The 14,875-nt window shown below is 38.6% G+C and overlaps 1 protein-coding gene across 1 annotated transcript in view; it reads right to left on the reverse strand.

Annotated features, from left to right (window-relative positions):
- Positions 1-471: 471 nt before the first annotated feature.
- pycr3 (pyrroline-5-carboxylate reductase 3) overlaps positions 472-14,875 on the reverse strand; it is a 34,030-nt gene continuing 19,626 nt past the window's right edge. Inside the window, exons 6-8 of the mRNA XM_069934397.1 lie at positions 6,760-6,972; positions 5,002-5,094; positions 472-3,098 (exon numbers count right to left, since the gene is read on the reverse strand). Of these exons, the coding sequence (XP_069790498.1) occupies positions 2,916-3,098; positions 5,002-5,094; positions 6,760-6,972 (489 nt within the window). The 3' untranslated portion in view covers positions 472-2,915. The remainder of the gene's footprint in view (positions 3,099-5,001; positions 5,095-6,759; positions 6,973-14,875) is intronic.

Here is a 14,875-nt window from a genome sequence, read left to right on the forward strand (position 1 = left end):
AAATTATACAAATCAGAATTACTAGGAGATGAGAACAAAATGGAAGAATTTTTGCTGAATGACAAACTTCCAAGGCTGGAAGAACGAGAAGGTATAGAATTAGATTCTTGCATCACAAGAGAAATTGTAAAGGCCCTTGGAACCCTACAGGCTAATAAATCTCTGGAAGAGGATGGATTTCCACCTGATTTTTATAGACAATTCAAAGAACTATTAATGCCCCTGTTAATGATTGTCCTGGTCCAAGCAGTCGAAACACAGACCCTCCCGGAATCATTTTCAACCACGATTATTACAGTGTTACCAAAAAAGAAGAGACCCACTAAAAACTTTGTCATACAAACAAATATACACATTAAATGCTAATTATAAGATACTAGTGAAAGCATTGGCTAATGGATTAGGACAATAATTGCCAAAACTGATGCATGTGGACCAAGCAGAGTTTGTTAAAGGAAGACATTCCTCAAATAGTCTAGGAAGATTATTTAATATAATACACATGGCTAAGTCTGAATTAAATCCAAGTATTACAGTCTCCCTAGAAACAGAAAAAAGCATTTGACCATTTGGAATGGCCCTATTTAAAACAGTGGAAAAATTTGGTATACGCAGAACATTTATAAATTGGATAAAAACTTTATACCATAAACCACAAGCTAAAATAATAACAAATAATCAGATATCAGCAGTGTTCCCCTTGAGTAGACCGAGCAGACACAGATGCCCCCTGCCCCCATCTCTTTTTATTTTAGCGACGAACCGCTGGCAGAGATAATAAGATCAAAGTCGGGCAATAAGAACACAAAATCCATCTATTCACCAATGATGTACTATTGTACCTATCAGAACCAGCTAAATCTTTGGAAAAATTACAAGTAACACTGGAAAAACATGGAAGAATATCAGGTTACAAAATAAATATAGATAAAAGTGAGATAATGCCATTAACAAATTTTGAATATAAAAGATACCCAAAAGGAAGTAAATTTAAATGGAAGATGGATAGAATAAAATAACTTGGAATAGCAACTGACAATAACTTGCAAAATCTGTACAAACTAAATTATGTTCCTCTTCTTAGGAAGATAGAAAGAGACCTACAGAAATGGAGAGATTTACAAATTATTTTGGTGGGAAGGGTTAACTGCATCAAAATGAAAGTGATGCCAAGAATGCAATACCTATTCTGTTCCAAAAATTTTTTAAGCTACTGAACAATCATATTTGACAGTTCCTATGGAATAATAAGGTACCAAGAATTGCATTGGAAAAACTGACATGGGTCTATGGGCTGGGAGGACCTAGACTCCCAGATTTCAAAAAAATATTACCTAGGTGCACAGGCTAGATTTCTCGCAGCCTTCTTCACTGAAGACAACCCCTGTCTTGATTTCAAATGGGAATGGAGGAGGGGGAAGCAAAGGACTTTATCTATAAATGGAGTGCCAAATCACTAAAGTAAAAGACAGAAAACCCCATTCCAATACAAATGATTAGAACATGGCAAGAAATTAATGAATGTCGAGGAAAAAGAAAGTAGGGATATCAATAAAAGCCCCATTGTGTAAAAATGTGTTATTGTCTTTGAACATGGGCAATAGAATATAAAATTTGTGGAATGGCAAAGATAGAAGATATATTAAGGACTGTTACACGGAAGGAACTCTTATGTCCTTTGAACAATTCAAATACGGATTGGCCAATGGGACCTCCTTCCGTTTTCTTCAGCTTAGATCGTTCTTAAGAGAAAGATGGGGACCAATGTTGACCCCAGCTGAAATTATTGAAAGTGAACAAATGGTTTGGATAGGGAATACATCCAAATTTATAACAAAAACATACTATGCTCTCCAGAGCAAAAGTGCAAAACCAGGGTTGCAGTGGTCAAGGGAAAGATAGGAGTTGGACTTGGGTGTGTTGATTTCAGAAAGAAAATGGTCAGATTGGTGTAAGGACAGCATGACATCAATTCTAAATGCAAGATATGGACTGGTTCAATATAATTTTTTACACCAATTATAACTTACCCCACAAAGGTTACACAGATCAAAAGCCGAAATTTCAGAGATGTGTTTCAAATGTGGGACTGAGACAGGAACTTTTCTACATGCCACGTGGTCGTGCGTGAAGATGAGGCCATTTTGGCACAGGAAAATTAACCAGGATAACAGGAGTGGCCTTCACAGGTGACCCAGAGCTCTATCTATTAGGTAATTTCATGGAAATAAATGACAAATTGACCAAATATCAAATATCATTTATAAAAATAGTACTGGCAGTGGCAAGAAAATGTTTCGCGATCACTTGGAAGTCTGACTCCCCTCTACTTATGGATTATGGAAATGAACCTATGGAAAAAAAATCCATATAACTTAAAGAATAAATATGACATTTTTGTAAAGGTCTGGCAGCCAGACCTGGACCAGATACAGCAATAAAAAGGAACAAAAAAGGGTATAAAAGTAACTATTATACATACAAAAACATAATTTCCCCATATTTTAAAAATAAACGTAAGCTATATACACTATATATTTAAAATAAATGTAAATTCTGACAGTGAACGGATCTGTATGTATGGGGGGGGGGGGCAAGGGGAGGGTCTGTTTGATTTTTTGTTTGTTGTGTTTGTAAGAAGAATGAAGACTTTATATACAAGTGGAATGTCAAGTCAATGAAGGACTTTATATACAAGTGAAATGTCAAGTCAAAACAAAATAAACCAGATAATCCTACATTAATACATATAAGTAAATGCAAGAAATAAATGAAAGTGTTGAAAGACACCATGATGTAAAAAATGTGCTACTGCCTATGAATTTGTACAACAAAATATTGACTTGAAGTGGAAAGTCGCGAAGCTGATGCAAGCGTGGATCAGTTCCAGTGAAATCCCAGTGTGGCGGCAGCAGTTACTTTTTACCCAGTTCCCGGGACCGGCTGGTCGCTGCCTCCACTGCATTCATGACGGTGCTGCGTAGGTTGCCCTTCTCCAGCTGATAGAGGCCGTGGATGGTGGTCCCACCCGGAGTGCACACATCACTCTTCAATTTTGCCGGGTGCTCACCGGTCTCCAGAATCATCTTCGCAGCTCCCTGAGAGAAAGAAAATGACACAAAGAGAGATATGACTGACACCATCTTTAATGCCCATATGGACTAGGTGGAATAATAGTTCGGCACAAGATGGGCCAAAAGGCCTATTTCTGTTCTGTGGTAATCTAACAATTTTACAATTTTAATTTAGAGATACAGCACAGAAAGAGGCCCTCTGGCCCACAAGCCTGTGCTGTCCAATTACACCCAATTAACATACAACCCTCTTACATTATAAATGGTAGGAGGAAACCGGAGCACCCGGAGGAAACGTACACAGACATGGGGAGAACATATAAACTCCTCACAGACAGTGCCGGATTTGAACACGGGTCACTGGCATTGTGCTAACCGCCACGTTGACTGTGCCGGTTAATGTATGGTTCTAAATGGGTAAACATGATTTGCTGCATTTATAAACCTGCCTAAAGTCCAAAACTTCCAGGATTCTTTTTAAAAACACACTAATTGTTAAACCTAGACATCAGAGGTTAAGTTTTTTTTACATCTGGGATGTATTGGTCATGGAGGCTGGTGCAATAGGGACATTCAAAAGACTCTTAGATAGAGACATGAATGTAAGAGAAATAGAGGGTTATGGGAGTGAGGTGACGAAGGGTTAGATTGTTGTGGAGATTTATGTAGGTAGGTACAACATTGTGCTCAATGAGAACACCATCTCCTCTTTCTGCCCAGGCCTGCCCACAGGAGGTTCCTGAACCAGTGATGGAATAACTTGCATGGAGGAGTTGGGCCAAGAGACCTGTCTCAGTGCCATGCAACTTCCAGACTCCAACTCTCGAAAGCCCAACAACCTGAAGTCATGAGGCATGGATTCACGGAACCTTGGCTGTGTGGATTGTTACGGGCCCAGAGGACCCCAAAACCCGGCAGCAATAGATATTCACCAAGACAAATGGTTACTTAAACAAAAGTTGCTTTTAATTATCTTTAAACATGAAAATAGAATCAAACTTCAACTTATCTATTAACTTAACCTAACTTCCTTCTAATTCTAAATGCACGTGTATGTTATGTGTGTGTGTAAGTTCAGAAAAGTTCTTTGATTCACAGTCCAATCTCACTTCTCATTCCTTCAAGTTCACTGGTTGCAGGAAATTCTTATATTGTGCACAGAATTTAACATTTATAAAGTTCACCAGGCTTTGGTGCTTGAAAGGTAAATGGTTACCACTCAGGAAGGTTCTTGTTGGTTTTCAGAGAGATTTGTTGTATGCTGGACACCCACAACTGATTCCTTTTTTTAATCAGCCATTTCAGTGTCTTGCTGAAGAAACTTGCCCCCTCAGGGTTCTCCAGGTGATAACCTCTTTTTTTCAGGTCAGCACAGAATTCCTTTCTGTTTCACTTATTCCAAATGAAACATTAGACAGCCAGTCCTCTCCTCTTGCATGAACCACAAGGGCTTCGACCAGGCTGTCTTCCAAAAGCTTGCCAGCTTGTCCTGTTTCAGTCCCAGCAACTTCTTGCTGGTTGTAACACTGTTAAGTGATCTCTGTAGTCGCTTTCAGGTGCTCGGACGCAGTTAATGCGCCAGCAGACGAGGCTGGGCAGCCAGCACCTTCTTCTCAGGACGGCAATGGCCAATACCGGAGGATGTCTGTTTAAGGTGAGTGGAGGAAAGTTTAGGGGTGGTGTCAAGGGTCATTTTTTTTTACACACACAGAGGGTTATGGATGCATGGAATGCATTGCAGGGAGTGGTGGTGGAGGCTGGAACAGTAGGGACATATAAAAGACTCTTAGATAGACACCTGGATGGAAGGTGTGAGGTAGGGAAGGTTTAGTTTGTTGAGCAGTTTTATACATCGTGGGCTGTAGTGCTGGAAGGTTCATGTTTTTATCATCACGTCACATTAATGGAATGGCCAAACATCACCTACCAGCAGTGTCTGAGCTACCAGCTTCTTTGACAATTCATATGGCATTCCCATCTTAATAGCCCCATCCACCAGAGCCTCAGCAAACAGGTAAACCTATGAACAAGTGAGAAGGGAAAGTGTTACATTTATAAAGGGCTCCTTGCATTATTTCAAGTCCTGAAGCACTTTGCCGCCTCAGCCCGAGGTAACATTTGAGGCATAGCAGCCCACAAACAGCAATGAGATTACAGCCAGAAGCATTGATCGGGTAGACAGTCAGAATCTTTATGGATAAAAATGTCACAGACTAAAAGGACATGTTTAACATGGGGGCAGTGAGGGGAGAGAATTTAAGACACTGGGGGAGTGTCTGGAACAGGCTGCCAGAAGCGCTGGAATAGGAGTGTGATAGGTACGTGAATATGAAGCGGTGGGAGGGCAAGCAGCAGGGATTTGCTTTAACTTGGACATCATGTTCGGATGTGTGGGCCGAAGGGTCTGTTCATGAGGTGTACTGTTCTATGTCCTAATCTGTTCTGGCTTCACTTTAAGTTCGTGTGATTGTACATGTACAACCCAACAAAACAGCCTTTTCTGGTCCTTGGTGCAAAAACACATACAGAAATAACACACAGACAGGCAGACAATACATACACACAGATACACAGAACCTACTCTATAAACAGTGCATGTATTAAAAATAAATGTTATTAATAAATAATAATAGTCACAGGGAGTTGTTTTAGCATTCATTCAGCATTCTCACTGGATTGGAGAATGTGTCTTATGACACGAGGTTGACAGAGCTGGGACTTTTCTCTTTGAAGCGAAGAAAGATGAGAGGTGACTTAATAGTGAGGACTACAAGAGGCATTGAAAAGGTTGATGACCAACACCTTTATCCCAAGGTGGGAGTAGCAAATACCAGAGGACATGTGTACAAGGTGAGAGGAGGAAAGTTTAGGGAAGACATCAGGGCAAGTTTTTTTTTTAACAAAGAGTTGTGGGTGCCTGGAATGCATTGCCAGGGGTGGCGCTAGAGGCTGGAACAATAGGGGCATTTATAAGCCACATGATGTAAGAAAATTAGAGGGTTATAAGGCAGGGAGAGTTTCATTTTTTTTGCAAGGTATATATGGGTCGGCACAACATTGTGGGCTGAAGGGTCTGTAATGTTCTAGAATGGACGTGGAGAGGATGCTTCCAGTAGGGGGAGAGGCTAGGACAAGCGGGCAGCCTCAGAATAAGGCATCTAATTAATAATAAAGGATATCCCTTTAAAACAGAGATGTGGAGAATTCTTTCTAAATTTAATTTTATTTACCACAAGGTAGGAGCCGATTCTGACCATTAAAGCTTGAACCACCCAATTACACCCAAATTAAGCTACAACCCCCGTTTGTTTTGGAGGGTGGGAGGAAACCGGAGCACCTTGGAAAAACCCACGCAGGACACGGGGAGAACACATAAGTCCTTACAGACAGTGCAGGATTCAAACCCTGGACTCTGGTGCTACAACAGTGTTGTATTAACTGCTAAGCTAACTGTGCCCTAAATAAAATTTAAAATTTAAATTTCTTCAGGCAGAGGGTGGTGAGACTGTGGAAATAGCTCCCATAGATGGCTGTGAATGCCGTCATTGGGTAGATTTAAAGCGGAGGTCTTTGATTAGTCAGGGCATCTGAGGTTATAGGGAGAAGAGAGGCCACGATTGAATGATAGAGCAGACTCAATGGGCCAAACGGTCTGTTTCTATTCTTAGCTCCTGTCCCCACTTACATACGCCACTCCGCTCCCGCTGACCCCTGTGTGAATGTCTATGTAGGATTCTGGCGTTTCTTCACACAACCCGCAGGCAGACATGAGGTTCTTCAGGAGGGTGGCCTCCCGCTTCCCGGCGTTGGTTCCACAGCAGAAGACCATCGCACCTTGCTGCACCTCGCACGGGAGGTTGAGCATTATCCGCAGCATCCTGCACCCTGCAGGCAGCATCTGTGGAGAGAGGTACAGGAGGGTAACCAGCACAGATTGGAAAATAAATACAAAAGCCAAATTCTCAGGGTTCTGCACAATATGGGGCAACCGCTGCTCAAGATCCAGGCCATTTACCCAGCGTGGTCTCAGAGTGAATGCTCACAGTCTTTCTTCCCCAGGGCAGACAATTCTAGAACAAGAGGGCATAGATTAAAAGTTCAAGATTAAAAGAGGGCATAGATTTAAAAGAGTACAACACGAGAGTCTGCAGACACCATGGTTGAAGTAAAAACACAACGCTGGAGAAACACAGCAGGTCAAACAATGCCCTTCATGTAGCAAAGATAAAGATACGTAACAACATTTTGGGCCTGAGTCCTTCATCAAGGTGTGAGCAAAAAGTTCCAAAGAGAACTTCTTCAGGGTTGGCATCCCTCGAAGGGATTTCACAGTAGACAGGAGCAAAACACTACAATCGACAGACACGATAATTGAAGTACAAAAACAATGCTGGAGACACTCAGCAGGCCTAACAGTGTACTTGGTGTAGCAAAGGGAAAGATGCTTAACCAAGAATTCGGGCTTGAGCCCTTTGTCAAACTATGAGCAAAACATAGGCAGCTGCACTTTGACGAAGGGCTCAAGCCCGAAACCTTGGTTATGTATCTTTATCTTTGTTACATGAAGTACACAGTTTGACCTGGGGAGTTTCTCCCTGTGTTTTTATTTTATTAGCAGAAATTTGCAAGGATGTTGCTGGGATTTCAGGAACTGAGTAACAGGGAAAGGTTAAACAGGTTAGGACTTTATTCCCTAGAGTTTAGAAGAATGAGGGGAGACTTGATGGAGGTATATAAAATAATGAGGGATATGGAGAGTAAATGCAAGCAGGCTTTTTCCACTGAGGTTGGGTAAGAGGACATGGGTTTAGGGAAAACATTAGGGGGAACTTCTTCACACAGAGAGTGGTGAGGGTAGGGAATGAGCTGCCAGCTGAAGTGGTGAAGAAATTGATGAAAAATTTGGACAGGGTACATGGATTCTAGAACAAGAGGCCACAGGTCAAGGTTCAAATATATTTTCGGCGTGAATACATCACATCACATACAACCCTGAGATTCTTTCACCTGTGGGCAAGGCAGAATTTCTACTTAGTAGTAGTGCAAAAACTGTACTCAGTAAAAGATAAGTACAGTATACCAAAGAGAGAAATGTAAACAAACTGACTGTGCAATACAGAAAATAAATAGTCCCTGATTGAGTTTGTTGTTGAGGAATCTGATGGGGGAGGAGGAGCAGCTGTTCCTGAACCTGGTGGTGAGAGTCTTGCAACACCGATACCTCTTTCCTGATGGCAGCAGCAAGAACAGAGAACGTGTGCTGGGTGATGTGGGTCTTTGATTATTGCTGCTGCTCTCGAAGGTGTGCCTGTGATGTTCTGGGCTGCGTACACTAGTTTTTGCAGGATTTTTCACTCAGAGGTATTGATGCCCCCATACCAGGCCGTGATGCAGTCAGTCAGCACCCTTTCCACCACACATCGGTAGTTTAAGGTGGTGGTGGTGGTGGGGGAAATGCCGATAATATTATTTGCATGTGCACAAATGCACGAGCAGACAACCTCTTCATTCTTTTGTTTCTCTTTCTCTCGTGCTGTAAGTGGCGACACTAATGGAAACTCTTTGTCTACCTTATGGCAGGCAGAAGGCAATTTTGTGTAATATTACATGTTTGGTAGTATTACAGGACAATAAAGGAATCTGGATCAGAGAGTGGTCTATATCGGGAACAAGTTGTCACAGAGGAAGCAGTGGAAGAAAGATCAATAATGACATTCAAAAGTTGTTTAAACAAATTATATGGATAGGAACTTGTCAGAATGGTGGATTTAGGCTAAAGGGCCTGTTCCCCGCTGTACGACTCTATGACAATAAGAGTCTTAGGGCAGAGGTCATGTTCTAGTTCAGTGCAAGGCATTAATTGATGATAAAAGTTTATTGACATACACAATTCAATTTCAAGATTCCTTTATTATCAGGTAATCTTCTTTGGCTTGGCTTCGCGGACGAAGATTTATGGAGGGGTAATGTCCACGTCAGCTGCAGGTTCGTTGGTGGCTGACAAGTCCGATGCGGACAGGCAGACACGGTTGCAGCGGTTGCAAGGGAAAATTGGTGGGTTGGGGTTGGGTGTTGGGTTTTTCCTCCTTTGTCTTTTGACAGTGAGGTGGGCTCTGCGGTCTTCTTTTTTTTAAATTTTTTATTTTTCACACCATAAATCACATTAGCCATGATACACACTTTTTCTTTTTCACACATATACAGTGACTTTTTCTCCCCCCCCCCTCCTCCCAAGCCACCCCCCCACCCCCCCCCCCCCCCATCCATTTTAGGTATACAATCTAGGTTACATTAATTCAGTCAGACAATGTTGTCATTCAACAAAAATACACCAGAAATTCTACTGAGTCCATTCTTTTCTTTCCTTCTCCTTCCATCAACTTAGGTAATGCTTGTCCCCGGTAGGTTTTCGCTATTGTATTTAATGTAAGGCTCCCATATTTGTTCGAATATTTCAATATTATTTCTTAAACTATATGTTATTTTTTCTAATGGAATACATTTATTCATTTCTATATACCATTGTTGTATTTTCAAATTATCTTCCAATTTCCAGGCTGACATAATACATTTTTTTGCTACGGCTAGAGCTATCTTAACAAATCTTTTTTGTGCATCCTCCAAATCAATTCCAAATTCTTTGTTTTTTATGTTACTTAGGAGAAAGATCTCTGGATTCTTTGGTATATTGTTTTCTGTTATTTTATTTAATATCTGATTGAGATCTTCCCAAAATTTTTCTACTCTCTCACATGTCCAGATTGCATGAATTGTTGTTCCCATTTCTTTTTTACATCGAAAACATCTATCAGATACTGTTGGGTCCCATTTATTTAACTTTTGAGGTGTAATGTATAGTCTGTGTAACCAGTTATATTGTATCATACGTAGCCTCGTATTTATTGTATTTCTCATCGTTCCAGAACATAATTTCTCCCATGTTTCCTTTTTTATCTTTATATTTAAATCTTGTTCCCATTTTTGTTTAGTTTTACCATTTGTTTCCTCATTCTCCTTTTCTTGCAGTTTAATATACATATTTGTTATAAATCTTTTGATTAACATTGTATCTGTAATCACATATTCAAGGTTACTTCCCTCTGGCAAACTCAAATTGCTTCCTAATTTATCCTTCAAGTAGGATCTCAGTTGGTAATATGCCAGCGCTGTATCTCCAGTTATATTGTACTTATCTCTCATTTGTTCAAAGGATAAGAATCTACTTCCTGAAAAACAATTTTCTATTCTTTTAATCCCTTTTTTTTCCCATTCTCTAAAGGAAAGGTTATCTATTGTAAAAGGGAGTAACTTATTTTGCGTCAATATTAGTTTTGGTAATTGATAATTTGTTTTATTTCTTTCTACATGAATCTTCTTCCAAATATTGAGGAGATGATGTAATACTGGAGAAGTTCTATGTTGTACCAATTTTTCATCCCATTTATATAATATGTGTTCAGGTATCTTTTCCCCTATTTTATCTAATTCTAATCTCGTCCAGTCTGGTTTTTCCCTTGTTTGATAAAAATCTGATAGGTATCTTAATTGTGCGGCTCTATAATAATTTTTAAAGTTTGGCAATTGTAAGCCTCCTTGTTTATACCATTCTGTTAATTTATCTAGTGCTATCCTCGGTTTCCCCCCCCTCCATAAAAATTTCCTTATTATTTTCTTTAACTCTTTGAAGAATTTTTCTGTCAGTTGTATTGGCAATGCCTGAAATAAGTATAATATCCTTGGAAAAATGTTCATTTTAATACAGTTTATCCTTCCAATTAGTGTTAGTGATAAATCTTTCCAATGCTCTAAATTGTCCTGTAATTTTTTCATTAGTGGATAATAATTGAGTTTATATAATTGGCTGAGATTTTTGTTTATTTGTACACCTAGGTATCTTATTGCCTGCATTTGCCATCTAAATGGAGATTCCTTCTTAAATTTTGAGAAATCCGCATTATCCATAGGCATTGCTTCACTTTTATTTACGTTTATCTTGTAACCCGACACTTCCCCATATTCCTTCAATTTCTTATATAATTCTTTTATTGATAGTTCTGGTTCTGTTAAGTACACTATAACATCGTCCGCAAATAGACTGATTTTATATTCCTTGTCTTTTATTTTTATTCCTTTTATATTATTATCTCTTCTTATCAATTCTGCTAGTGGTTCTATAGCTAACGCAAACAATAAAGGTGATAGTGGGCATCCCTGCCGTGTTGACCTGCTTAAGTTAAATTGCTTTGATACATGTCCATTTACTGTCACTTTCGCTAACGGTCCCTTATATAATGCTTTAATCCAATTAATATACTTCTCCGGTAAACTGAATTTTTGCAATACTTTGAACAAATAATTCCATTCTACTCTGTCGAAGGCCTTCTCTGCGTCTAAAGCAACTGCTACTGCAGGTGCTTTATTTCCTTCTACTGCATGAATTAAGTTAATAAATTTACAAATATTGTCTGTTGTGCGTCTTTTTTTGATAAATCCAGTTTGGTCTAAATTTACCATTTTCGGTACCTGTTCTGCTAATCTGTTTGCTAATAGTTTAGCTATTATCTTATAATCTGTGTTTAGCAAAGATATTGGTCTATATGACGCTGGTGAGAGTGGATCTTTCCCTTGTTTTAGTATTACTGTAATTATTGCTGTTTTACATGAATCTGGTAAGCTTTGTGTTTCATCAATCTGGTTGATTACATCCAGGAGAGGCGGAATTAATAAGTCTTTAAATGTTTTGTAGAATTCTATTGGAAATCCATCCTCTCCTGGTGTCTTATTATTTGGTAATTTTTTTATTATCTCTTGTATTTCTACTGTTCCAAATGGTTCTGTTAATTTATTTTGTTCTTCTATTTGTAGTTTTGGTAGTTCAATTTTAGTCAAAAATTCATCTATTTTCCCTTCTTTCCCTTCGTTTTCAGTTCGGTATAATTGTTCATAGAATTCTCTAAAGTTTTCCTTAATTTCTTTTGGATTATATATAATTTGTTTGTCTTTTTTCCTTGATGCCAATACCATTTTCTTAGCTTGTTCTGTCTTAAGCTGCCATGCTAGGATTTTGTGCGTTTTTTCACCCAGTTCATAATATTTCTGTTTTGTCTTCATTATATTCTTCTCTACCTTATATGTTTGTAATGTTTCATATTTTATTTTTTTATCCGCCAATTCTCTTCTTTTAGTTGTATCTTCCTTCATTGCTAATTTTTTTTCTATATTTACTATTTCCCTTTCCAACTGCTCTGTTTCCTGATTATAGTCCTTCTTCATCTTGGTTACATAACTTATTATTTGCCCTCTAATGAATGCTTTCATTGCATCCCATAGTATAAACTTATCTTCCACTGATTCCGTATTTATTTCAAAATACATTTTTAATTGTTTTTCAATAAATTCTCTAAAATCCTGCCTTTTAAGTAGCATGAGGTTTAATCTCCATCTATAAATTCTTGGAGGGATGTCCTCTAGCTTTACTGTCAATATTAAGGGTGAATGGTCCGATAGTATTCTAGCTTTATATTCTGTTTTTCTTACTCTATCTTGCATACTAGCTGATTACAAAAATAGGTCTATTCTTGAGTATGTTTTATGTCTAGCCGAGTAATATGAATATTCCTTTTCTTTGGGGTTTTGTTTCCTCCATATATCCAAAAGTTCCATTTCTTGGATTGATTTAATTATAAATTTGGTTACTTTGTTCTTTCTGTTAATTTTTTTCCCAGTTTTATCCATATTTGAATCCAAATTCAAATCCCCTCCTATTAGTATGTTCCCTTGCGTATTAGCTACCTTCAAAAAGATATCTTGCATAAACTTTTGATCTTCTTCGTTAGGTGAATATACATTAAGTAGATTCCAAAACTCCGAATATATCTGACATTTTATCATTACATATCTCCCTGCTGGATCTATTATTTCTTCTTCTATTTTAAATGGCACATTTTTACTAATTAATATAGCCACTCCTCTTGCTTTTGAATTATACGATGCTGCTGTTACATGTCCTACCCAATCTCTCTTTAATTTCTTGTGCTCCAATTCAGTTAAATGTGTTTCTTGGACAAATGCTATATCAATTTTTTCTTTTTTCAGTAAATTTAGTAGTTTCTTCCTTTTAATTTGGTTATGTATTCCATTAATATTTAAAGTCATATAGTTCAACGTAGCCATTTTATACTTTGTTTATCTTCCCTTTCCGTTTTTCCATCATTAGCTTTCCTCCTTTTCCATTTCTGTTTTCTTATTTTAAACCCTTTATAAGACAACATTCCTAAAACATCAAACATTTTCCTTATTCTCCTATTTATACCTTCTTTAGCCCCAATCTCCCCTTCCCCTCCTGAGTTGTCCTTTATCCCTTGTCGGACAACCACATCTCCCCTCTCCATTTGGGTTTGCGAATTCACTCGCAAGCGTCAACTGATTTTGCAGTGTCCGCTATTCCCCCCCACCCAGCCCCCCCCAGAAAAGATTTCACTTTTCATATGTAACAAAGGTCACTCTTTTAATTCCCTCCTTATTCTCTCTATTCCATTACCTTCCCTTATTAATTCTTGTCTATACTATCTATATTTTCCTCTAAGTACAGATACATTCACGTATGCACATTATACCTATACACTCTTATACCTCTTTACCCACATATATATCAATTGTGATCATTTTTACTCTCATTACACGTCTTCATCCCTCAGTCTATTTTGTAATTGTTCTGCAAATTTTCGTGCTTCTTCTGGATCCGAGAATAGTCTGTTTTGTTGTCCTGGAATAAATATTTTCAATACAGCTGGATGCTTTAGTATAAATTTATACCCTTTCTTCCATAAAATCGCCTTTGCTGTATTGAACTCCTTTCTCTTCTTTAGGAGTTCAAAACTTATATCTGGGTAAATGAAGATTTTTTGCCCTTTATACTCCAGTGGCTTGTTGCCCTCTCTTACTTTTTCCATTGTCTTCTCCAGTACCTTTTCTCTTGTAGTATATCTTAGGAATTTTACTAAAATAGATCTTGGTTTTTGTTGTGGTTGTGGTTTAGAGGCCAATGCTCTATGTGCCCTTTCTATTTCCATTTCTTGCTGTAGTTCTGGACATCCTAGGATCCTAGGGATCCAATCTTTTATAAACTCCCTCATATTCTTGCCTTCTTCATCTTCCTTAAGGCCCACTATCTTTATGTTATTTCTTCTGTTATAATTTTCCATTATATCTATTTTTTGAGCTAACAGTTCTTGTGTCTCTATCGCTTTTTTATTAGATTCCTCCAATTTCTTTTTTTTTAAGTCCTCTACCTCCATTTCTACTGCTACTGCCCGCTCTTCCATCTTGTCCATTTTCTTTCCCATTTCTGTTAAGGTCATATCTATTTTATTCATTTTCTCTTCTGTGTTGTTTATTCTTTTTCTTAAATCATTAAATTCCTGTGTTTGCCATTCTTTAAATGACTCCATGTATCCCTTAATAAGAGAAAGTACCTCCTTTATCTTGCCTTTCTTTTCTTCTTCTATTTCACTGTATTCTTCCTCTTCTTCTTCCTCTGGGTTGGCCATCTGTTGTTTCTTTGGTGCCCTTTCCTTCTCTTCTTTCTTGTTTCCATTGTCTTCTGTGTTCTCTTCTTGCTGCAGGTGTTCTGCAGCTGTCGTTGCCGGCTGTGGAGATCAACTCCCCAGCTGGTCACCCCTCCCGTCGGTGTGTTTTTTTTCATGCGCGGTTGCGCACTTTTACTCGGCTCAGCGAGCCATTTTTGTAGTCCAATTTCTACCGACCTGAGGGAGCGGGTTTCTCTCTCTACCGCGGGCCTC

Source organism: Narcine bancroftii, chromosome 1 (assembly GCF_036971445.1).
Source record: "Narcine bancroftii isolate sNarBan1 chromosome 1, sNarBan1.hap1, whole genome shotgun sequence".
NCBI lineage: Eukaryota > Metazoa > Chordata > Chondrichthyes > Torpediniformes > Narcinidae > Narcine > Narcine bancroftii.